General features: G+C 40.3%; 2 protein-coding genes across 5 annotated transcripts; one reads left to right on the forward strand and one right to left on the reverse strand.

Annotated features, from left to right (window-relative positions):
* Nucleotides 1-636: 636 nt before the first annotated feature.
* Nucleotides 637-2,914, reverse strand: DPH3 (diphthamide biosynthesis 3). The gene is made up of 3 exons (XM_069007237.1): nt 2,807-2,914; nt 2,632-2,706; nt 637-2,182 (listed from the first exon to the last, which is right to left on the reverse strand). Exons 1-3 carry the CDS (start codon nt 2,912-2,914, stop codon nt 2,117-2,119), a joined length of 249 nt encoding a protein of 82 aa, XP_068863338.1. The 3' UTR covers nt 637-2,116.
* On the forward strand, nt 2,913-22,165 carry OXNAD1 (oxidoreductase NAD binding domain containing 1). Of its 4 annotated transcripts, none has more exons than XM_069007235.1 (9): nt 2,913-3,012; nt 8,154-8,319; nt 8,585-8,648; nt 11,940-12,046; nt 15,565-15,706; nt 18,485-18,521; nt 18,627-18,727; nt 21,033-21,141; nt 21,778-22,165. In XM_069007235.1, exons 1-9 carry the CDS (start codon nt 2,913-2,915, stop codon nt 21,930-21,932), a joined length of 981 nt encoding a protein of 326 aa, XP_068863336.1. In that variant the 3' UTR covers nt 21,933-22,165. The 4 variants fall into 4 exon arrangements, with proteins under 4 accessions (XP_068863336.1, XP_068863337.1, XP_068863334.1 ...); XM_069007236.1 differs by having other exon boundaries at nt 18,630-18,727; XM_069007233.1 differs by having other exon boundaries at nt 18,485-18,727.
* The last annotated feature ends 3,168 nt before the right edge of the window (nt 22,166-25,333 follow it).

Here is a 25,333-nt window from a genome sequence, read left to right on the forward strand (position 1 = left end):
ACTGACAGTCCCAACTGATGTAATGAACTAATTAATTTTCCTAAAATTACTTCTGAAAAACCCAATACCTGTATTTCAGATGAGTGCGAAACACAACTAAAAATCAATTAAAAACTTGTTACATGCCATGTTTACTTGGCACCTGCCAAGCAAAATTCTATTGATTAACACTTTTTACAACCATGCAGGAATTTAACCATATAGAGCACAAATAATTCTCTACACAAGTTTTCTGAGTCAGGAAGGGCCTGACCTTCACTACACAACAAAATCTGGTCAATGATTTCTGCAAAATCTATCCATTTTTAGAGATGATACATTTGGCAACTTATTTTGATGCATTACCTCAGAGCATACATTCCCTGGTCTTGCATTTGAAAATGGATATAATTCCTTTTACTTAGAACACCTGTGGAAAAATCATGAAGGTATTTATGCACTAGAAATCTGAACAGGGGCTTAGGTAGGGCTCCTGTAAGTTTGCCTTACAGCATCTACTGATAGATTGAAACAGTTTTTATTAACCAGCCTGAAGAGCTTCCACTATCATCACCCAGCAGCAGCAACTCAAGACCTCTGGAAATCATTGTGGCTGGTGCAGAAACAGAATAAGTAATGGCCCATTATAACCACTCGTGGAATCTTAAACATCTTTATTTAAATAGTCAAAATAAATATTTGATAAGGCATAGCTAACCAAAGTACCACAACATTCATTTTTTTTAAGCACAGATATCGAAGTAACACGAGTGCCACCTCCTGGTTTCGGCATGGAAACACTCAGGGTTGTGCTTACTGCATTCGAAACTTCCAACTAGGTGTAGTTTTCTTTTTCTCTCCTTTTCGTAAAACAACTACAATGCTCAACATTCACAGAATGCTGTAAGAACAAAAATAACTAAATGCAAGAATCCAGTAAAACTTGCTTATCTTTAGTGCCTGGAGCAAAATAGCTATATAAACTCTTAACAGGTACTTCCCCCCAAATTTAGCCACATAGATGTCAAAGCCTATTAAAACACAGGAATGACCACAAAAATCTTCAAGTGCAGTGGCTTGTAATTCAAGAAGCAGTCGTGGAATAAGTGTGGAGTAGGTTCTCCCACCTCTTTTCTACATTAAAAAAATGCCTTTATTAATTAAGTGAAATGTGTGCATCTCCTATCCAGGAAGTGAAAGAATCTAATAAAGGAAGGCTGAGAAATTTACTACAAATGGCACAAAGAACTGCAGCCCATTTTATATCTACTACAACAGTCAAATCACAAAGTTTTTGAGAAAATAGGGGTAAAATACAACCCACTTCGAGTTCCAGTCCATTTGCACATTAGTAGCTGTGCAGAGGTAAAAAAAAAAAGGCTGACTCCATTTCACACAACACCCATAAAAGTATTATCACTATTGTCAGAGTCATGTGGTAACAACTACCAAAGTTCTTTCAAAGCAACATTAGAAGCAATTTAAGAAACAAATCTGCCCCAACTCAAGTGTTGCCCCCAATGCAGATACACAGACAACTGCACCTTCCTTGTGCTTACAGGAGTAAAAACAATTTACCAGCACTGGGTAAATGTTGGCTCTGGGTCTCTTGTTTTCTCCCCATATTCAGTATGGGCTGGAAGAACACAAGCACACATCCTGGGAGATGCTGCACTGTGTCAACTCTGTATGGCATTGTGTGCTATGGACTCCTAAGTCTTGCCTCCCAGCATTTCAGCTCTCTATGCCATTTCACACTCGCATATAACCACACAAAGCCTGGTTTTTTTCCACAGGCTAAGAAGCCACTGCTAGACTAAATGTTGTAATTTCCCAACTCCACACTCTTCATCTGTGTATTGACCTGCTGTAAATCAGGATTATAATCAAGTCTTCTCAAGTCTTCTGGAATACACAGAGCAACTTATATATATTTTTTTAACTATACCCCTTTGGAACAAAACCCATTCATGTGTTTGATGTCCCAGAAAACCCTCATTCATGTTAGGAAGACAGACAATTATTGCACTTGTATCCCACAGCAGCAAGCATTTCTAGGAGGAGGACCACATCTCTTTCTGCAGTCACCATCCCCATACTTTCTCATCCCACAGCAGCACAGTCCACGATGCATTCATCAGCACTTGACCAATTCCTTGTTTGGCAAAGGTTCTGCCACGACTTCATCCCGCATGAACTGCTCCTAAAGACAGCAAGCAGGGATTTAGGCGATTTACATTGGTTTTGGATCTCCTCTACCTCAAAAACACCACGAGATACAGCCAGGCTGGAAAACAGAGTGATTTTAAGTGGTATGAATCTGCTTCCCAAAACTTGAAAGCCGTAATCTGCCCACCAGGGGAGAGAAGCTACCAGGCTGCTGCCTGGGCTGCTGGAGTCAGTCACAAGAGCTCTTCATTCACATCACTAATTTCGTCCCGCCTGTATCCTACCCCACGCCCACCCAGGCAGGCGTGTTTTAAAGCCCAAAAACGGCAGAAGGAGACCAGAATAACAAGAGATCAGGCAGGAAACGTAGTCCAAAATCAGGGATTTTTAAGCGCTGCCCCGTGCTTCTCGCATGGGGCGGCAAACCGGGACTCAGAGGAACCCGGCTGGAACCGCGTCCCACTGCTCTCCCCCCGCACCCACCTGGTCGTAAATGACGCGCAGGATCAGGGAGCAGCTGGGGCAGGTGGCCACGTCCTCCCCGTTCTCCAGGTCCTCCTGTAAAAGCCCCGGGAGAGTGGTCAGGGCCCCGCCGCCTGCGCGGCCCACGGGCCGCACCACCCTGTCCTCCCCCTCGCCCTGCCCGGCCGTCCCTCACCCGCGTGATGAGGAATCGGTCCCCGCAGGGGCACGGGTAGCTGTAGGTCCCGGTCTCCTCGTCGTACTCGAAGTCTTCGATCTCCACCTCATCGTGGAACACGGCCATGGCGCCGGGAAGCGGCGGGAGCGGGACGGGCGGACGGGAAGAGGCGGCGCCTGACGGGGCAGGCGGGCGGGATTCCCCGTCACGTGATGCGGCGGCGGGTAGGGGCAGTGGGGAGCGGGCCGGGGGATCCCGGGATCCCCGGGTGGGCTCGGATGGGGAGGAGGGAGGGGAGGGGGAGAGTGAGGGTGAGGGGCGGCGGGCTGAGGGTCAGCGCGCTGAGGGTCAGCGCGCTCAAGTGCCTCTGGCTCGCCCCTTCCTTAGGTGGGAGCCCCGCACGCCGGTCGGAAGCCGTGGCCGGGCCGCCCTCTGCGGCGGATGGCGCTGCCGGTTCCAGCCCTGGCCTGCCCGGCGACCCCCAGGGGCTGCGGGGGAACGGCCGGGCACTGCCGCGACCTTGTCCTTGGCTCTCCCCTGCCCCTTGGCCGCGTGTTTCCCCTGCCCTTTGGCCACCTCAGTGCCGTCCCGTCCCAGCCGGGCACAGGCTGCCGTTCCCTCTTTCCCACATCCCCCATCCTCCTCCCAGCGCTGAGCGTGTTCGCCTCGGTCCTGGGAAAAGGGGAAAAACTTTGTTTTCTGTGAATTCTTCTGCAGGAGAGGCTGTTTGTCTAGAGGAGTGTCTTACCGAGAGATAGCTTTTGAAAAAAGTCTTCTCTGCTGCTTGCTTAAGTACCCTTGCTGCCTCCCTCTGCACTCTCTCGCACTGAGCTACGTAGTAAATTTGCACTTAAGTGTTGCACGGGTGAACTAGAAGTAATTCTCCCTTCAGATAGTGATGTGGGACTGGGGGAAAGAAGAGACGGAGACATGCATCTCACGCGATACTAAACCAGGGCCAGTGGATCAGAGGGGATGGAGAATGAACGGCTCGTTGGTTTTAAGTGAGGAGAGGATGGAGTCCTGAAAAGTAGTGCTCGTTTCTCTCCGTGGAGCAAAGGAGGTTTATAAAAGCATGTAAATATCTAAAGGGTGGGTGTCAAGAGGATGGAGCCAGGCTCTTCTTGGGGGTGCCAACCAGGACAAGAGGCAGTGGACAGAAGCTGATGTACAGAAAGTTCCACCTAAATATTAGGAAGAACTGTCCTGTGTGAGTGACCGCATACTGGAAAAAAATTGCCCAGAGATTGTGGAGTCTCCCTCACTGATATTTGAGAACTTCATGGACACGATTCGGTGCCATGTGCTCAGATGACCCTGCCCGAGCAGGGAGGTTGGACCATATGACCCACTGTGGTTCCTTCCAACCTCTGTGAAGAAAGAGGGTATTTGGAGTGGCTATTCCTGTACTGGCTTGGGTAAGATGAGAATAAAGGGAGAACATCCCACCTGACAGGAGCTTGGGAGGCTGAAACACTGCACTTCATGGAAGGCAGGGAATTGCCAAAGAGCTGGATGAGTGAAAAGCTCACAGAGGTGACAGATGGGGGAGAAGCTGTTCACATTTTGTAAAGATGTGAGTCACACTTGTATGTGGTAGAGGAGAACCAGGACTCATTAAAAGACATTCTGGAATTTATTGGTTGCAGAGTAAAAATTGAAAATTATTTTTATTATGTTTTTCATTATTGGAGAGTGATGGTAATATAAATGGAGCAAGCATCTTGAACTACTGTTCAAGAGAGTTATTTCTAATTTAGGATAGAGACTCAGCCTTAAAGTAGTCTGCATCAATAGGATCTTTCAGCTGTGACTATAAAATTAGGCTGGTATTTATTTTGTTTCCAAGATTATGTATTGATACTGAACTTCAGGTTGGTAGTAGACGTCTGTAACTTTGATGTGCTATCTGAAAGATTCCAGATCATAAAGTGATCCTCATGAATTTGAAAAAATGTGAGTTTTGAGCACTGGGTTTACAGATAATATGCCAAGGTAGAGGAATGTGACTACTTCATTAGATGTGTACTTTGTTGTCCTAAAGTATTTTGAGATTGTTAATACTTTTGTTATCAATAGCTTCTAATAGCTTCTACACATTTGATGTAGAAAGTGCTGAAGTGTTTTGTTTAAACACTTAAGTACACTTTAAGTACTCTGTGATGCTGTGGGAAAAAAAATGAAGTAATTTTGCTCACTGGTGGTAGAAGAGTTTTAAATAATTCTGTTTGTAAAAGTTGCAAGCTGTTGTGGAATAAATGCTGAAAAACTATTAAAAATTATGGACAGTTAAAACTTGCAGGAAGTATTTCTTATGCTTGCAAGTGGGCATTTTGAGTAGTCACTGTAAGTGTATTCCATTTCTGAGCAGCCTAATTTATGGAAGCTCTGCCTTCATTCATACAAGATTACAAACAGGACAGATTACTAAGTGACCAGCCAATGCAGTTGTTAGTGAAATCCTAGAGAGTATAGGCCTGATTAGTTATAAAGAAGTTGAATCAGTGCCATTTCAAGGGATTCAAAATGAAAAACATTTTGAAAATAAATTACACGCCTTAAAAGAATGCGGGAAAAGATATTTAAATGAAAGTAAAATATTAGTGCTTTAAAGAAGCAATGGACTGCATCATGGAAATAAATATAATTTGATAGGGGATGATGCATGATAGAGATTTATGCTAATCCATTTTAGGAAAAATAAAGGCAGATTTACAAGGAATGAGAAATATCTCTTGGCTCTCTATGAACCTGTTCCTACACTTGAAGGGTGGTTCTGACTAACTTTGAATGTTGTGCATGTCAGTTTATCTTTCTCTGTCATAGCTGTTTGAGTGTGTGGTTTTGAAGCTTCACACAGTGTTTCCACTGTAGTGCACATTGAGTGTCTCCCACTTTCTTTACTCTTTAGAGATGTATTATGTAGGGTACGTGGAAGTGTGAGGGTTTAATCTGCTTTTAAATAAACCTGTGAACAAACAGGCTTAATTAAAGATTGTAAAATTCTCCACCCAGAACCCTTTCTTTACCACTAGAAAGGGAATGCATAGTCAGTGTTTGATCTTTCAAACATGAATATTTTTTGAGCCTTTAAAATCACAGATATGTTGTCTGGAAGGCACTTCTGAGTGTCATCCAGTCAGAATTCCTGCTTGGAGCAGAACAGTTGTTCACATTGGATTAAGCCAGTCCCAGGTGTAGATCTTTGTCATGAGGCTTCTGCTTTCCAGCCCTGCAGTTTCTCAGTTCCCCTTTGAAGGGGAGCTCTACTACTCTAACATAGTATCACCCACAAGTTTGCTGATCATAGAATGGTCTGAGGGGACCTCAAAAGATCATCCAGTTCCAACCACCATGCTATGAACGGGGTCACCTGTCTCATCATCCAAGTTGCTGATAAATTTATGGACCTGTACCAGCCCCAATAACGACCCCAGGGTACTCTTAGTGTTCCTAGCCAACAAGTGAAGCAACTTGAAGCCATCAGGTCTTCAATTCTGTCTGCCCAGACAGTTTTCAACGGCTCCAACCATCTGGCCTTGGCTTACTAACGTGTGTGTGCCTCGGGGGGTGGTACCAGGAGCCACAGGACACGCAAGGTGTGTTGTATCCTGTCCCCTGAGCTGCGTGACCAGACCTTTCATTACGGCAGCTGTTCACATTTATCAAGTGTAATTTGCCCTTGGTAAATCTGAGTCAAATCTTCTTGAATGCTTTCTTAGCTTTCACCCAGCTAAGGGGACAAGCTCTGAGCATTTTTCCAGATACTGAGATGGTGCTGACTGCACATAAGCACTGTTTTTGCCTCTCTTAAAAATGAGCATGTGTAAGTCTTTTCCCAGTCAGCTGGAGACTGTGTGATAAGTGTTTTTCATAGGTAATAGAGTTGCCTGACAAGTGTGTCAGCTGTGTCTCTTAGCAACCTTCAGTGTAACCTGTCTGGCTCTGTGCATTTGAGTACATCCAGCATCTCTCAGCAGGTGCTGGCCCTGCTCCTACTTATCCCTCTCCTTCCCAACAACCACTGGTACAAGCAGAGGTCTGGGTGCAGGCTTTGCCTGTAAAGACTGAGGCAAAAGGAACGTTGAGTACTTCAGCCTTTTCCATATCATCTCTGACGAGGTCTTCCCCTTTTGAGAGACTGCAATGTGGATGGTTAATGACTCAAGCAATTGCCCATTTGGAAAAGCTACAGGGGCTTCACTGAGGCTGGGTTTGCACCCCACCACCGACAGGCAGGAGGAGAGGTTTGGGTGTGTGGTGGGAAACATCGGCATAAGAACAGCCCAGGTGCACCCACCACCAGAGGATGGCCACAACAAACTGACCTTTGTTTGGCAGCAAGCTGGGTTTGAGCCAGATAAGGGAAAAGGCCAGTAAGAAGCAGGTCCTGCTGAGGTGGGATAATGCTTTTTATCATGCCAGTGTCCTCCCTTACACAGCTGGGCCAGGTGTAAATCTCCCCTCCCAGGGAAGGTCTCAGGACACTCGTGTTCACACCTGGGCCTGAAGATGCTCATCCCTTCCTGTGGGGCAGAACTGGCTCAACTGCTCTGGCGTGAGAGGCAGCTGCCATGGCTTAGAGGGTGTCATAACCCATCAAAGACCCCAAAGCGCCCCCAGACTCATTTTTGGGGCCTTCCACCAGACCACTGCACGTGATCCCCAGTGTTGGAATAATGTAAAACTCCCCCCAGGGGAGGTACCTGGATGTTCCCACCTGAACCTGAACATACTGAACCCACTGAGATCTATGTTTTGTGGGATTTCCCCACCCCGATGGATCAAGACTGCGACTGTCACTTTGACTAAGTGAAAGTTCAACAATGAAGTCTTGTCACTGGATCCATGGGTGATGATAACTTTGCTATCTACTCTTATCCTTTCTTTCTCTTCCTTACATTTCCTTATGTATTTTCTTAAATGATTCTTTTATACTTTTATATTGTTTCATTTCTATAGACAATAACCGAAACAGCTCTGTACCTTCTTTCCATTGCAACCAAATTGTTCTAAAACAAACCTGCATTATACATATATATATACATACACATATATATATATATAAACACTGGTCATTCAGTGTCTTTTCACTCTAATCTGCCCCAAGGAATCTATTAACAAGAACCTCAGTTACCCTCACCTTCAGGAGTGGGCATAACACTCCTTTGCGTGATCGATGCAATTTTCACTTGTTTATGATACTTTCATACTTTTAAAATTCCCTCTCATTATCCTATATGTCTGTTGCTAGTTTTATCTCCAGCTGAGCTTTGGCTTTTCTGATTTTAGGGAAATAAAGGTGAAAACAAGCCATGTCAAATATTAAGTACTTCATTTAACAAATATTTATGATTTTTTTCAGGAACCAGTGATTCTGAAGACTGCCTGGTCATCATGGCTCGTGCTACTATTTATGTGGGTTGCACTGTTCCTCAGTTACTGAGAGGTGCTCAGAGCAGAATTTTTCCCTCTGATTCTGCATTGGGGGTGTTGAGGCATTCTGCTTTTTGTTACTGCACAGAGAACAGGTAGATTATCCACTTCCTTTTTTTTTTTTAAGAGAATGCCATGGTGACACTGTCAAAATCAAGCTGACAAATTACTACAGACCTATAAATGCTTAATTTAGCTATAAATATAATCATATATTTATATTTAATTCTTATTTAGATTTATGTCATCTGTAGTCTGGATTACACTGGTAAATTGTTATGTTAATAGAAATTCATATCAGTAAGGGACAGTAGCACAGCTGTCAAAATGACAATGGTCTTTGTTCGCTTTTTCTTGCAGCACAATAAAATCAAAAAGGAAAATGGATCATCTAGAGAGGACAGCAAATAATTTTCGACAGGAGGTTAGTGTTCTGTTCTTTAGGATGCAAGTAATTTTTTTTTTTTTTTCTGTGAATATAATTATACTGGATAATAGTATTTCATTCTTAGGCTCCATTTTGCCTTCTGCTGGAGTCTTGTTTACTTCTTTCTCTCCTCATTTTTAATATTTGATACTGGTATAAAGTTAGCATATTTTGTGCTCAGTGGGTGAAATGTAATGAGTTTTAAAATTTGTCAGTGATACGATGCTATTTACTTTATGTTGGACAAGAAACTGAATAGATTCCTAGCCAGGTATGGATTATAATAAGTAATGAAAGCACATGGATACCCATCATCTCTACACAGACTTCTCCGAATTTTATGGATTTCTACAATTCTGGTTCAGATTTGAGATTAAAAAATGTGGAAAATGTCCTTTTATAACATAGAAGGTTAGGCAAAAAGTGTAGACATTTTGGAGGGAGAGATGATAGACAGCTGTAAAAATGATCTTCATTTGTATCTCTTTTAATTCACAAGTACAAGGAAGATGGACCATTGTTCTCCATCAAAATCCAGAAATGGTTTTTCTGGATCTCAGTTTTGAGCAGTAAGCATTCTGCTTCATAATGTTCAGAGGGAAACATGCTCTTGTATTTCATACAGATATTTCCTTTCTGTAATAGGCTGAAATAGATGCACACAGATGCAAACACACCAGATGTCAGTGTGTATATGTGTACATAATGAAGTCTTTCTCTGCTAATTTTTTTCCCTAACTATAGTGGAGAATAAGTCATGTTCTTCCCAAAAGGAAGCTGGGTGGAGGGTATATGTAGGTAACCCCCAAAAGAGAAGATTCAGCACTGTGTGACGTGGGCTATAGCTGGATGAGACAAATGCAGCCGCATTCAGCCTGTCACCAGAGCTGTGAGGGAGCTTTGGGAACCACGGAGCTGTGCCTCAGCTGCTCACACCTAATGCCAGCTCTTACCTGGGTATGGACCAGCATTGCTTGTGGACATCCAGCTGCTCTGATGGATGCTGCTTACCTGAGGAAATGGATGTAGAGAGAGGCACAGACCGATGCATGTTCTCGTTCGCTTCTGACATGAAAAAAATGATGGCACTTTGGAGTGTGGCAGCCATGGAGGTTTTTTCTATTTATTGCTTGGCTTGCTTCCTTTCTCTGCTCAACATCAGTATCTGGAAAATACATGGAAAATGGATCCTTATGAGGTGTTGGAAGCTCATGGTTGGTGCAGGGAACTGTAAGGCACAAGGAAGAGAAGGAGGCTGTATGAGATAGGTGAAAGAGCAGGGCTCAGTTCTTGCTACTGCACATTCTCTGCATATCAGAGGATTATGCTGTTTCTTTTTCCAATGCTTGATTTATTCTTTGTTGCTTTATTTCTGACCACTTTAAAATCAGTTTATTTTAAATCCTCTGCTTAGTTTCAAATTCCATATAATCAGCAGTTTGCTTCCCTCAGCCAATATTGCCTTATATGGCCATTTCAGTCCAGTAAAAGATGAAATAATCATAAATCTGTGTTGTATTAGTGTGAATGCTACAGAACATTGCCTGTTGAAGAGTGATAATGTGAAGGACCAGGGCAAGGAAAAGTTACTAATGCATTCTTGAAACACAGCTGCAAAATCTGGAGTCCTGTGTCCTCCTTCATCTCACTGCAGCCTTGCTCTAGCCAGCTGGATACTCTTGTGATGGTCCAAAATACTGGCTGAATGTCTTTGATCACCCTGACTCAAATTTAGTTTTTGAAATAACTTTATACCAATTAAGAATTAAATTTCCAGTACTCTTGCAGCTCTCTTAGCTAAGTAACAAATTAAGGAGTGTACTGAAGAGTAAAGAATGGAATGAAGAAGATCCAAAGTTAATGTCCCTTTCCTGCATTTCTCCCTCAGAACAACCATTGAAGTAATGTATCTGACATTTCTCTTGTTAATTTTGACTGACTGCATTCCTCATTTAATAGTGTCTGCTAAGGTGGAACAGGAATCCATGCTACTTCATTTTAAATTAGCAAATGTCCTGCTGTTTAATGGGACAGGGGACTTGTTCAGATGTTGCTTTATGAATAAATTAATTTCCTGACATATGTTTTAAATTACAGCATTAAATTAAATTACAACATAACTTAAAGTTAAAATTTTTTAGATCTGTTTGATCTTAGACAAATGAGAAATGGTAGAGTTGTGGTGGTATTTTGAGTATTTCCTTGTGTGGTAACTGACATCAGCATTTTTAACAGTAAAATCTGTGCATTGCTCTGTGTAGAAAATACTTAGGGCGTTGCTTTCTTTGTAGAGGAAAAAGGTGAATAATTATAGTCCAAAAATACCTGAAAAGAAAGGGCAGGGAGGGGATGAAAATTCATGTTGCTCTGATGGGCATCAAAGAGTTTTAAGTGGGGTGCTCATCCCCAATGGCTCTGTTTGCAAAATCCACTTTTCATTTTTCATCTTATATTTTTTAAACTCTTCAAAAGTGGTATCAACTATGGCTCTGGCATCCCCTCCCATGTGGCTGCCAAACAAAAACTGCTCTGTTAACCAGACATGAGACCTTGTGTCCTGGTTTCCCTGTGGTCATATGGGAGTGTAGGGGGTAAATGCAGTCACAAAAGGCTCATTGGTTTTCTTTCATTGATGCATTAACATTAATGCATTATCTTTCAGTACTGCATTTAATTACTTAAATCTAGTTACAGACCCAGAATTCTCCCTGGGACTTCAGTTGCAACTGATTTTTTACAAGTGTCCTTTGGCAGTCTTTATATCAGAAATCTTTTTCCTTTGTTGCTGGAGGACGCAGGAGTGTTTGTCTTGTATAGATGTCTGAAGAATCTGAAAGGTGATAACTAGCAATCACATCTCTTTATAGCTATGTTCTCTTCAACTGAAGTAAGTTTATATATAATCCTAGAAAAAGTGACAGAAGACATGGTGGACTGCAAGTACAAGCATATTTCTCCATTCAATTGACTATTTAAGTGAATCATAGAATCATAGAATGATTTGGGCTTGAAGGGACCTTAAAGATCATCCAGTTCCAACCCCCTGCCATGGGAAGGGACACCTTTCACTAGCCCAGGTTGCTTAGGGCCCCATCCAGCCTAGCACTGAACACTTCCAGGGATGTAATCCATTTTAGTTTCTTAACTCAGTGAAAAAATACTGGTGCTGTAGGTAATGAAATGCTATGGATAACATGGGAAGTGATGGATGTCTCATGCACAGCTTCTTGAGTGCTTTTGCTGCAAATTGTATCTACATATCACAATGGCTTCTTTGTCTTTTGTTAGGTAATTACACAAGCAAAAGTGTGTGGAATCACCAATGAATCAGAGACAGTCAAAAAACTTCGTTTGGCTATTGCAAATAAGGATTTTACTTTCAAAGCAGGACAATGGTAAGATCTTCTGGTATATTTGAGGGGGAAATTAATAAAAGTCCACTTATAGATAACAAAGTGCTGAAAGGTCTCTGATCCTTGGGCCTTGGAAAAAGTTGTTAATTTACATAATACAATGTTTTCTTATTGGATGCTCTGTCAAAGAGCTGATATTTTGCATAATTTTTAAATAATTATAAAATTTAAATAATTTTTAAATAATTTTTAAGTTTTTTATAAAACATCTATTATTACTGTTGAAAGGGCAGAAGTGGATATTCTTTAAATGTTCAGTTATACTGTTTTGGTGTTTTCCTGTGGTTTATTGTATTACATTGTTTCTTCAAGAGTACTTTGAAGTTCACTGTGCTTTATTCTGCAGGTTGCTGTCTTTATTTACTAGTTACTTTTACAGTGGAGCTGAGACTGCTGATTTGCAAATTACTTAGTTTTGGTTTATTTCTTCCCCTTGAAGTTTCCACTGTGAAAATTAAGCCTGTTAGGTCAGGTTAAGATATTAATACAAATAGGCAAATTTTAAAAGAAATACCTTGAATTATTAAGCCTTTGAAACAATTAGCTGTTTGTTTAAACAATTGTACAGGGTTTTTTTCCCCAAGGGAGTAGTGGATTTTCATATTTGTCATCCTTCCTTGTTAAAAATACTCTCACTCAGTAACTTTTTTTTTTCTCTAAGAAATTAATTTAAAACTAGGAGTAGTTGCTTTTGGCACTGGACATTTCAGTGTTCTTAAACTTTTTATTAGCTTTGGGCATCTGAAAGTGGTTTTGCTGAAATCAAAGTATAGCTGCTAGGGTATTAACAGCATATGTTACTCATGGAGTGTTAATCTGCTGGCTTTTAAATTTAGAACCAGAACACAAGATGCTGATTAGCAATAATTTGTTTGTAAAGTAATTTGCTGCAGTTTTTGCACATGTGCAGTGACTCATATTAAATTCTTGCTTGCCAGTACTTGCAAAGTACATTTACCCTCCAAAAATGTTTTTGAAATTATCATGCTGAAAACTGAAAGCTTTAATTATAATTACTCTTCTTCATTTTCTTCTTCCTTGAAAGTGTTCTAATGCTATTGTAAGGTATACACCAACTTCTCTGTACTCGTATCTATAAACTCGGGTTGCATTTTTTTGATGAGCAGTACAAAACAACACATTTTCCTGAGCTGAAAAGGCTAACTTGTTAGGATTTGCTATAGTAAGATGTTACAGCCAAAGATTGTCACTAAGATGTTTACATTTCTTGAAAGTGTTCTAATTACTGAGTTTTTCAGAAGCAAAAGTGAATTTGTTTTGCAAGCACTTTGGCAGATACTGGTCTTTATCTGACTTGAAATAATAATGAAGAGACTTGTTGCTGTTACCCTGTTTGATTTACTAAAATGTGCATTGAGGTGTATGCATGTTATAAATACTTCGAAGAAGTAGCTTCATGGTTTTGGTTTTTATGATCTCTTCCTCCAGCAATGGGTAATTATTACTCATTTTTTAAAGATATGGTTTAGGTAGGCTTTAAAAGGAGGGAAGTTAAAAACCACCCTGAGATCTCTAGTTTACATCTTTTTGTGCTTTTTCTTGTTGTGGATTTTCTTCATTTTTTTTTCCCTTCTGCTGTTCTTTTCCCTTAGGCTGTCACAGGTAGCATTTCTTCAGGAGCAGTCTCACCTTTCCCAACATGGCTGAGACAAGCCATCAGAGCTAGCTGACTGTAAGATAGTATACTGTGCCTTGAAATCTCTCACAGTTATGTGCTTGGGAAAGAACTACTGGTATGGAAAGAAAAATGCAAATACTGCATTAATATTTGGGAAAGGTAAAAACCATGTTTGATGTAGGTTTTGCAGCAATGTTGGTGTGTTTCCCCACCGGGCATGGATAAGGTTTTGCTTACATGCCAAGGAGAACATTTTGACTTGAATGTAACTTGTGACTTTACAGCATAAATTCTTAATTTTATTTTTCGTTAAGTAGTAAGATTTTTTTCCACCAGAGGGAGGTAAAGAGCTTCAGTAGCATCACGAGATACTCTTTGGCAAGATAAATGCTGCAATTCAAGAGTCAACTTTTGCCAGCTCCCAGAGCCTGACTATCAGTAAAGCTGGGCTCCATGGGCAGTGGGGCTGCACAAACTGAGGACACTGAAATAAGCCTTCACAACTTTTTTGGTTGTAGACCTTTCTTTTGCAGTCAGATATCTTTATGCACCATCAAGTTTATTTTAAGCATAAAGTTAAAAATTGTATCAGTGTTGTATATATCACACTGTGGGCATTCTTCAAGAGATTTTTTTCTTCAAAGGGTGAATTTTGTGTGGAGTAAGCAGACAAGACATTTTTTTTCTTCATAAAGTGGTGAACTACTCAAAGTGCTTTCTCTCTTTCCTCAAGCATTTGTGGCCTCTGTGAAGAGTACAGCCTTGCTGTTTAAAGAAGATACCTGTGCAGTGGAAGCCAGTCTGTATTTCTTGTTGCATCCTCATTTAACTAATACTGAGCCAGCCTAACCCAGGCTTGAATTGAATAATGATTTTCTAGTACTTGGCATTGCTTATCAGTGTTTCCTAAGGGGACCAGCACAACTGGTTATAAACGTTAGGTTTATTTTAAAATACAGGGATTTTGTTATGTGCTGTAGAAAGTAGAAGCATTTAAAGATTTATGGAACACAGAGGAGTTCAGGTTATAGATCACAAACCAACTTGTAATTTTTTTCTGATAACTGTTTGGAAGCCTTATCAAGGCTTATCAAAGCCTTACTTTTATGAGACTGAATTATAGTTCCTATATAGTAATGGCTTGCCTTCCATACTCTCTATTGGCTGGTATTGCAGAAGCTTAGCCACATGTTACCTTCTAATCTGTACAAACCTATGCATGGTTTACTTTTAAGCTGAAAGAAAAAAAAAGTAGGAATTTATTCTAGTTCTATTTCCTATAACCTAGGAAGCGATATCTGCCACCAGAGGGAGCTGCGGTTCTGCTGCCAGTTGTGGACTTTTTACACAGGAAATTTTTTACACACTGTTGGTTTTACTTCAGATATTTCATCTACCCAGGAAAAGAAAGTGTTTAATCTAAATTAATTTCCCTAAAATTAGCATCCCAGTCTTCTTATGTTTGAAAATTGAATAGCCCATCAAAGGGACCAAAAAGAGTGGGATTTAAGCTATTTTATCAGACCATAATTATGGTTTTGTTCTAATATGCAAATAATTTATTTAAAACACTTAGGACTCTAGTCTGTTGTGAGATGTGTCATCTAATGCTAAAAGCAGAATGGTATGAAAACCTTCTAGTTTAGTAAACATGATGAGATGGTTTTAGATGAAAATAATTCTAAGGAAATGGTGTTACTCAAGATTAACTCCCTTTTTGGAAAAATTACGTTACAGAAATGAAGATGTTGTAAAGGAAGGATAATTGAAACAAAGGGAGCCACATTATTTTGGCTATTGTTGTCCATGTTTGGGGGTTGTTGGCTTCTTTTTTAAACTTTTGTGTCCAATCTGTTTTTAGGGTTGATTTCTTTATTCCTGGAGTATCTGTCGTTGGGGGATTCTCAATATGTTCAAGCCCCAGCCTGTTAAAACGGGAAGGAATACTAGAGCTGGCAGTAAAGTACACTGTTCATCCTCCTGCTCACTGGATTCACACTGAGGTAAATGAAATTAACTGAGAGATTTGGCTCTTTTTTGTGTTTTTTTTTTTTTTTTTTTTTTTTTTTGAGGTAAAGGGGGTGTTGTGTGTTTTTAGACAACTTTGTGCTATTAACTGCAAAACTCATGTGGACTTCTTTAAGCATTTTGGATATAACATAAATCTTAAAACCTTTTGTTCAGTAAGGGGCTGAAATTGGATGCTTATATGGAAGTATGGTTATTGTGATCTTTGGACTCCACTTGTGCTTACAGTGGACTTACATTGATACTGTAGTTTGTGTATATAAGGGTTCTCACTCCTTTGGAATTAATGAATTTTAAAATGTTGAAAAACCTCTGTTCTAACTTACATCCCTGAGAACAGGCAGTGTTACACATTACAAAGTTCCATCTGATAACTTTCCATAATTCCTGACTATTTCTGTAAATATAAACCGGGAATCATCGATAAATCACAGATAGATATAGATTATAGCCAAGGGAGATATTTAGATCAGTTTTTCTGAAATGATAAAACAACAGAATAATTCAGAATGTCTGTAGTATTCTTTTAAATATGCACTATTTTTGTAATAAAGACGTAACACAAGGCTTGGGTTTTTGCTGTGTTAAAAGTAAAGTCTGACATTTGGCCTCGTGGTGTTTTGCTCATCATTTGCCCCATTCAGTTAGTCAGATGAGTCACATGTTTCATCAATGATCTGTCCTATCAACTTTTGTTCTCTTCACAGTCTCTGGAAACTATTTAAGAATTTTTGATGTTGTGAATCAGTTTGTGGTTGCTAAGTTTTCTGGTGGAATTTATAGGCTAAATCTTTAGTTAAAGGGTAAGCTAGGTCAAACCTGATGCCATGGAGAAACTTCCAGGGTATACGTGGACTCTTCTAGCTAAACAAAAGTGCATGCTTTTCTTTAGGAAGCAAGCAGAAAAAATAGCAACCTAGAATTCGAAAATGTTGTATATATGGTGACAAAACTGCTGCTTAATTGATGAGAAGTTGCTCCTAAAGGAAGTTGATATCTCAGGGTTAAAAACGTTATGGGAATAGTTAGGCCTCATTTACTCACTGTACCTGTGTTTTTTAGAGGTACTTATTTCTTAATATTACTGTATATAAAATAGTAAATTTTAGCACCATGTACTTTATAACTTTAAGATGTAGCCTTTTCTTTTAAAAAATCCATGTAATGTATTGATTGCTTCACTTCTCTGCCTGAGCTGTGTTTATAAACTAGGCTAAAGGACAACACTTTCTCATGGTATTTCTCCAGAATTTTACTGTTTTTTCTTGTATACTGACTTGCTGTTATCACTGTCATGGCCAAAACATGGAAATACCTGGGAGACTGCTGGTTAAAAGAGATTCTTCCCAAGTCCCATGTCCAGTCTTGAGGAGCTATTGCTGGTTAAGAGGGCAGATGTGAGATTTTCTCCCTAAAAATGCTTATTTCCTCAAAGGGTACCATATTCTGTGTCCTCCTTAGGCCACATGCATCTGGAACACTTGTAGATTCATGCTTCTCTAGATGGGAGTAAAACATGGTGGGAAAGCCTGGCAGTGTACATGACAAGGGAGAGAGAAATTAGTTTCAGATAATGAATGCTGATTGTCTTACAGTATAATTGAGAAACAGTAGTTTTGCAATAATTAAGAAAAGCAAGAAAGTTGTTGGGTGTTTTTAATGATCATGCTTACTACCTTAGGAACCCACGTGTTCTATGCAGTACCTGCATCCAAGGGCATCCTTCTTGCTCCTGGTGGAATTGATATGTGTTTAGACCTTTGCTGTCAGTGTAGTCTTCATTAATGGAACTCCTTTTGTTTCAATTTACTGTTTCCTGATACAAAAAGAATTATTTGGAAGAAATGTTTTCATTCTCTAAGCTAATTTTTCAGCAGTTCTTTTAGCTTGTTCTTCTCTCCTCCATTCCCACCTTCCTTGGTTTCCCTATCCTCTTCATTTTATCTTTTAAAACCTATATATGGCCTGAAGTGAGTTGTGTTTTCTGCTCTTATTTGTTCTGTCAGCTTGCAGTGATGTGGAAGAACTCACCTGACTTCTCTGTGCTGCAGCTTCACCCTTCAGACCAGGATGCAGTGCTGGTTTATGAAGGAGATACTGACCCAAGTGGATTTTTTTGTTGTAGCTTTTGTTTTCAGTGTATCAGAAAACATGACTGGACACATTTCTTTAGGAAATAATTTCTTACATACAAGTGGGAGAGTAAGAGAGAAGATTTTTCCCTCATTTTTCTTCTTCTGTGCCTCTGAAGTTGCAAATGCAGAAGTGATTCTGCAAGAAATATTCTTGTGGATACTTACTTCACTTCTGGGTGGTTTTTATTTTTTAGGAATGGGGATGGAAAAACCTTCTGTGTGCAACTTATTCTGACCTTCTGTGACCTCATAGCAAGGCCTTTTTTGTCATGAAGCTGGTTTTGGGTAGAAGTGTGATTTCACATGATGACCTCAGCTGTTGGAAAACCCTGTGTGAATTGTTCCTCTTTCAGCTCTTATGGGGATAAGAAGGGGGAGTCACCATCCTGCCTTAACATAAGACTGATACTTTTGAAAGTAGAACTTGATCCCTGGAGACACTGGGTTACTTCAGATAGATGGAAAATGTGTGTATATTTTAAAGTCCTTCTGTCTTTCCTTCACTGGTCAGTTAAATAAAAATCACACCCCAGCAAACTTGTGACTGGGATGCAAAAAGAGTAAGATTTCAACTTTTGCATTTAATTCTGAAATTAAGTATCTTCTTTTCCATCCTAGTGTACTCTTGACTCAGAAGTGGCTCTGCGAGTGGGAGGTGATTTCTTCTTTGATCCTCAGCCTGGTGATTCCCCAGTAAACCTAGTGCTGATAGCAGGGGGTGTTGGAATTAACCCATTGTTTTCTATACTGCTGCATATAGCAGATCTTCATGGATACCAAGAGGGTAAAGGAAATAGACACAAATTGGGAACAGTGAAGCTGTACTACAGTGCAAAAACTACAAGCGAACTCTTATTTAAGGTAAATAAAAGTTTTTTTAAAAAAGCAGGTCTCAGCTATTCAGATACTAGTGTGTATCTCAATGTTACCAAATTCCAGAGAGTCCTTCTGTGTGAGACACTGTAAATCAGAGACAAAAGTCACTTCCTGCCTCAGATCCCATGGATGTTTTGTAAACTGCTTATGCCAGTGTACAAATTAAGGCTGTTACTGGACATACCTGCTCCCACTGATTTTGATAAGTCAATTACCCCTAAATTTTACTATATCCCTGCATTTTGCTATGATCTTGTAAGAGCATCATAGTATACTAAAGATTATAGATATATCTTATAATAGATATGTATATACATACACACCAAGAGTATGCATAGTGCTATAATACTGTAACCACATAGTCTCAGTAGAGATTTTATTGAATTTAAAGACTACAAGAGAGTAATTATATCCAAAGGAAATACTTTCTAAAATAACAGGGGAGCTTTATTGATAATGCATTAGTTACTAATGAGTAGTAGTATATGAATGAAGGACTTACAGCTGCTTTTAAAACTGCTTGTGTAGTACTTCATCAACATTTACTCAGCAGTTAAAGATCACTTGTCACACTCAGCTCTTAAGGGTCATTGACAATATTTTAGGGTTAAATTAGCACAGCTTCTGTAAAGAACCATCCAAAATGATTTATGGTTTTTTTAAGTATTGAAAGCTTTTGATTGTAAGGTAAAGGTGAAGAGCTGTCATGATTCCAGAAACTGTGTATAGGATCCATCACTGGTTTTATTTTTGTACTTCAACCATGTTTCCAGATATGGAGATATTTGCTTTCTTTGAAAGGCCATTTGTTTGTTGCTAGAAGGAGAATAATCTGCTCTTCCTTTTGGGCAACTACTGAACTCTCAGTCTGTTCTACGCATGCACAGGTTTTGCCAGTGCTGAAATTCCTGAATTTCATTTAAGCAGTTTTATGACAGCAGAGCTTTTGCACTAAAGCTTCTGGGACAGAAGAGAACACGGTGTCATGCACAGTGCTTAAAATATATCCCTCCCTTCATTCTTCACATGTCCCTCAGATCCAGAACATGTCTGTCAAAATTCTTCACCTCTGTGCAGAGGATTGAGGAAATAGGATCTCTAGGAGCCTTTATGCTGTTGTGACAAACATCTGTACAAATCTCCAGGAGGACCTGCTGGGTTATTGCTGATGGTTTGAAGGACCTGCTCCCAGAAGGAGCAGCTGTGCATGGGCTGACAAGGGTAAAGGGAGGTGCCAGTATGGGGTCTGATCCTCGCTGTGGATGTGCTCTCATGTCACAGGCTGAGGGACTGCTTCTGGAAATCTCCTTAGTGCAAATGATAGAAGCAACAGTATTAAGGGTACAAAAGACAGCAAGTCAATAGTAGAGGTGTGAGTGGAGCAGTGTACAGCAGTGTCAGTATGTGCTGCTCTTCATACCTTTTTAGAGATTCAGGAACAGATTTTCTACCAAGTAGAATCTTTCTGGGATTTTTGTTAAGCAACCCAGGGCAGACTCTCAGTGTAGTAACTAGTTAGCAAGCAAACACTTAATAAAATGAGGTAATTTACCTGGAAATTATTTTTTCTTTTATTTCAGAGTATTTTAAATAATTTCCAGTGTCTATTCCAGCACTGAAAATGCTATATAGTGCAGAATCTAAACAGTAGCTAAATCTTAATTTCAAAACTAACTGCAGCATCTGGCTAACACATCCTTTTTTTGCTATGATTTGAACTGAAGCTGCTGGGGGTTTGGTGGTAACTTACCCACAGCTGTGATTTAGGGAACTGAAAATGAGTTTATACTTTCTACTCTGGTAAAAATAACATTAGCATTACATGGTAGTTGGTTTTACTTGGAGAACATGAGACAGTAAATGGTCTAGTAACCTTATCAGATAAACCAGACAAGACTCAAAAAGTTCCTAACTAATGGTAAATACATTCTGCAGGGGTTTTTTAAATGGAAAACCCCTGTGGAAGTGGAAGGAGGAAATAGTGAGTATTCGTAAGGGGAAGAAATTGGGAAATGACCTAACTGGATCTTAGGTCCAAATCTTACAGATTGTAATCTATGTCAGGAAAGGAGAAAAGCACTAATATAGCTGGCAGGGTATTCACATTCCAAGTGTGGGAATTCTGTGTACATGTGCAGGTCAAGCCTGTGCAATCATACCCGTCAGGTTCTCAGCGCTGAAATGCAAAGTCTTGGCTCCCAGTAATAATCACTGGTGTTCTGGGACTGTGTGCATACATCTGCTTTGATTTAATGCCCTGTGGTGTAAGCAAGTGTGTTTAACATTACAGAAGAATATTCTTGGTTTGATGAAGGCGTTTCCTGGGAAGATCACATGTTGTTTCCACGTTACCCAGCAGCGCTCACAGATCTGTGAAGAACTGCAGCCACACGTTGCAGGTAAATGTCATGGCATTGTACAGAGATGCTATCTAAAGCCCAAGTTTGATTATATACTACAGGATGAAGTTGTGCATAATAACCTAGCAGTTTTACATTTAAAGCTTCAAAATGAGATGTGAGTTAACAATTTCTCTGTACTTATTTTGCTTTGCAGAAAAGTTTTCTCTTTGCAGTTTTTGTTTTCCTTTCTTAATCCTGAACTTTACTCTGGTATTTCCCACTGCAGACTTTATTCCAGAAACTATTAAGCAAATGCTGCTTACTTTGCTTAAGGTGGAACTGATGAAGGATAAGCTGACTGCTTTTAAGAGATACTTCAGTATGTTTCCATTTCTGCTGTATTTGTGTTAGATACACCTATATTTTTTCATGTAAATGTGGGATTTTACTTGTCTGTAAGCCATGTTCATCTTCAGTGACTAATGCCCTCTGCATTCCAAGTAGAAGCACTGATCTAAATCCCCAGAAAAACAAATGGTTTTGGACGCCTCAAATCTCAATACTTATTATCCTGAAACAGGCCAGGCATTTTTAAGAAATGAGTGCTTGAAATACCTCTAACCAGACATTATTTTTGAAGTGACTTCATGATTAATATTCCTGTTCTCATTTCCTACTTTTTTTCTTTGTCAGAGGGAAGAATATCTGAAAAGGATCTAGAGAAACATGTATCTAATGATACCTCATGGTACATCTGTGGCCCACCTCCAATGATTGAATCTATATCCACACTACTTGCCAACATTGGTGTTCCTAGAAACTGTGTTTTCTTTGAGAAATGGTGGTAGTGACACCTCCTGAAGAGAAAATATATATATATTTTCTTTTTCCAGTGCATTTTGATAAGCTAAAATGTACAGAAATGGACTATGAATTATTTGGAAGATTTTACTTCATAGATGAAGATGTCCTCAATGATGAAAGTGTTCCTTTAATTTAATTGTAATACACCTGTAATACAGTGGTGCTGCTTTGGGGAAAAAAAAAAAGATTTTATATTAAAGACATTAGCTGATCTGTTTTTTTGATGGTTTGCTTTTTCTTATGGGTAGCAGCATACTTCCACTTTGTACACTTGCTTTGTTAGTAAGCTTTTAAAAGACTTTCAGTGCCTGATTCAGCACTTGTAGAGAATTAATTGTGCAGCAATGCCAGGTCTGTTTGTAAGGATAATTCAGGCCACAACTTCTGAATCTGCTCCGAATGACTTGACACACTTCCCTCCCCGGTTCTATATAATACATTTACTATTTTTATAGAAGAGGAGCTGCTGTGTTTGACTTCCTTCTCTTGCCATTTGTCAGAAGTAAAAACCCCACCTTTTATGTGGTTTATGTAAGTTGGTTGTGTTGACAAAGACATTTTCTCATAATCCTGTTCAGCCCTGAGTTGAAAGTGTTGAGTGCAGCAGTCTTAGGAATTCCTCCCCTGAACCTGTATCCTGTGCCTGTATGGAGGTTGTCAGCTAAAACTGTGCTTGCATGGGCCGTGTCCTCAAAAGCAGCACTGGCGAGCAGCAGCCAAGATTATGCATCTCCCCAGTCCTGCTGCATGAAGTACAGAGTTTTAGGGGACTCCAGGATGACTGCTTGGAGAAAAGTCTCTGGAAAAGTTGCTCTTGTTACACCTCGAGGTGTAATGGCCAATACCTGAGCCTTCCTAAATGAAGCTTCTTTGTCCAACTTCTAGAGAAACTCATCATAGAAATGAAGAAACCAACAAAAATCTGTAAGGAGTTTGTTAATTATCTGCATGGACAGTTCAAGTACTTAAGTGGTAGAGATTCCTGCTGTACATTTGAAGACATCAATCAGGAACAATATCAAAAGTGCTAAATTAATATTGAATTAGTAGAACGTTAAACAGATAAGGCCTTCCCTTTGTTGGTGGCTCCTTTCCTTGAGTTACATGTTTCAGGCATCGTTAACTAGGAAATGCAGCAAGTTCCTTGCCATCAGTGTCTCCCTGCTCTGCATTAGAGATTGCAGAGACGCTGAACCCACCAGCCACTTCCCAGCCTGCTGCAATAGTTGGTGTGAAGCACTTTGTTTTTCAAGCATTATGTCCCTGTGGTTGGCTAAAAAGGCCTCGAGCCCAGCTGTAGTTCTCTCCAGAGAAGTCACTTCAACTCCAGCATACTCCAGTTGTACCCTCTTTTTATCAGTCTGGTATGTTGTACAGCCTGGGAGATACTTACTGCCACATCCACGTGCACCTCATCCTTACAGTGCAGAGAGGCAGTCCTGCTGGGAAAGGCCAGGCCCTTGCTTGGAGTGAAGCACAGAGCTGCTCCTGGGCCTGTGTCAGAAGCTGATAAACAAATGAAATAATGCCAGCACTTCCTGGGCATCGAAGAGAACAGGCCATACCTGCTGCCACTTGGAACACACAGAACTTAGGGACAGGCTCTGTTTTCCAGCAGGAGGGGTGACTCTGATTGATGGACCTTTAAGAGTTGCCTTTTGGGGACAGTACTGTGATGGGGCTTTGCCCTTAAGTTTGTGCCTTCTGCTCCCTACAGCCTCATCCACTTAGGGCTGTGCTTCTGTTCCGTGCAGTGCCACCACCAGCTGCCCTCACTGGCCCCCTGTGCAGCCACTGCACACCCAGAGGGGATGTCTCATCCAATTCCTCCTCCTCAAATGAGAGGAAGATTCTTTCTGAGCACCCGTATTTCAAGGAATGCTTCCTTGTTTGCTCACTCTAGAATGTAAATAGGGTAGCGTGCTTGTCATAAAAAATAACACCAAGGGGGTTTTGTGTTCACAGAGATCACAGCTGACATGTCAGAGCTTGATGCTTGAAAGAAGCAGGGTTTTCCTAGGAATGTGCAATACATTGCTATCAGGAAGTACTGGTGCCCTACGATAGCCATGCACTAGGCTCCTGTGTATTTTAACAGTGCCATGATGAAAAGATTCTGAGAAGCCTTTAAATGTTTTTCTTCTGACTTCTGAATCATTTCATGAATTATAAACTGGTACACCCTTTTCTTCCCTTAATGCAGAGGCTTTCTGCAGCCCAAATTACATCTCTTTCACAAACCCCTCCTCAGACCTGCACCGAAATGTCCATTTAACAAAAGGCATTTTGAAATCCTTTGCTTCTGTAATCATCCTCTTTTCCCTCTAACCTCCTTCTGTCATCCCCTGTTACACTCAGCCTGAGTGCTATGGGGCAAGGGCACATCTCTCTAATTGTGTGGGCTCACCCACTTGAACAGCAGGACGAAACACACACACACTGCCCTGAAACATGGACAAGAGTAATTATTTCATACCTCCCCCCCCATAGTGGTAACCTCTGGTACTGTGAGCAAGAAGTCCTTTCTTACCTTGCAATAAATGACATTTCTAAGCCAAGAAATCAGGAAAGTTGTTCACATCCCCTTCCTCCATAGACTTTTCCTGCTGACACTTAATCTTTTGGAAGTCTCTTTCTAAAGAGTTTCATGGTCTTTTAGTGAAACATCAGTTTCACCTTGAAGTCTGTTACTGGATCTGACTCTGCCATAATTGAAGGCAAAAATAACACCCCAGAAATATTAACCCATATAAACATATGTTCTACAAATAATGGAGTAAATGTGATATTGGCCTGCACTGGTAGGAACAGAGAGCAGCCCCTGCTGTTCAGCTGCTACTGAGTTGGAGAAATAGTCTCATCACACTGGTGAATCTTGTCATTGTAGAAAATGTTTATTCCTATTACACTTGTGCCATCAGCTAAGGAGCAACTGCAGAAGAAAAAGTAGAGTGATTTTTTTTTTTTTTTGCAATAAAGGATGAGGAGTGAGAGATGTGCCCATCTTTACATTTATATTTAAACTTAAGGAGATGGTTGGTGAGTTACCTGGTGTTGCAGCCTTATTAGACTTTATCCTTCTCTTCTTCCTGTGACACATATTTTACCAGTTTTCCATGTGCTCATCTGGTGCAATGAGTATCAAATATTCCTATAGTATTTGCATCAATTAGCTGGAAAAAGAGTGGCTATTCAGTTATCATTACATCATTTTAGTTAGTAGGGTGCTTTTATAAGTGAGTAACAGAAAGCACTAAAAACTGAAAAGCCTTTTTTCCCCCTTCAGTGTATAGTTAAGGTACTGATTAGAGTCAGCACTACAGGCACCTTCCTGAGGCAGGAGGCTTTGGCAAGGATCACCCTTTAAAGCCAAAAGCACATCTCC

Source organism: Aphelocoma coerulescens, chromosome 2 (assembly GCF_041296385.1).
Source record: "Aphelocoma coerulescens isolate FSJ_1873_10779 chromosome 2, UR_Acoe_1.0, whole genome shotgun sequence".
NCBI lineage: Eukaryota > Metazoa > Chordata > Aves > Passeriformes > Corvidae > Aphelocoma > Aphelocoma coerulescens.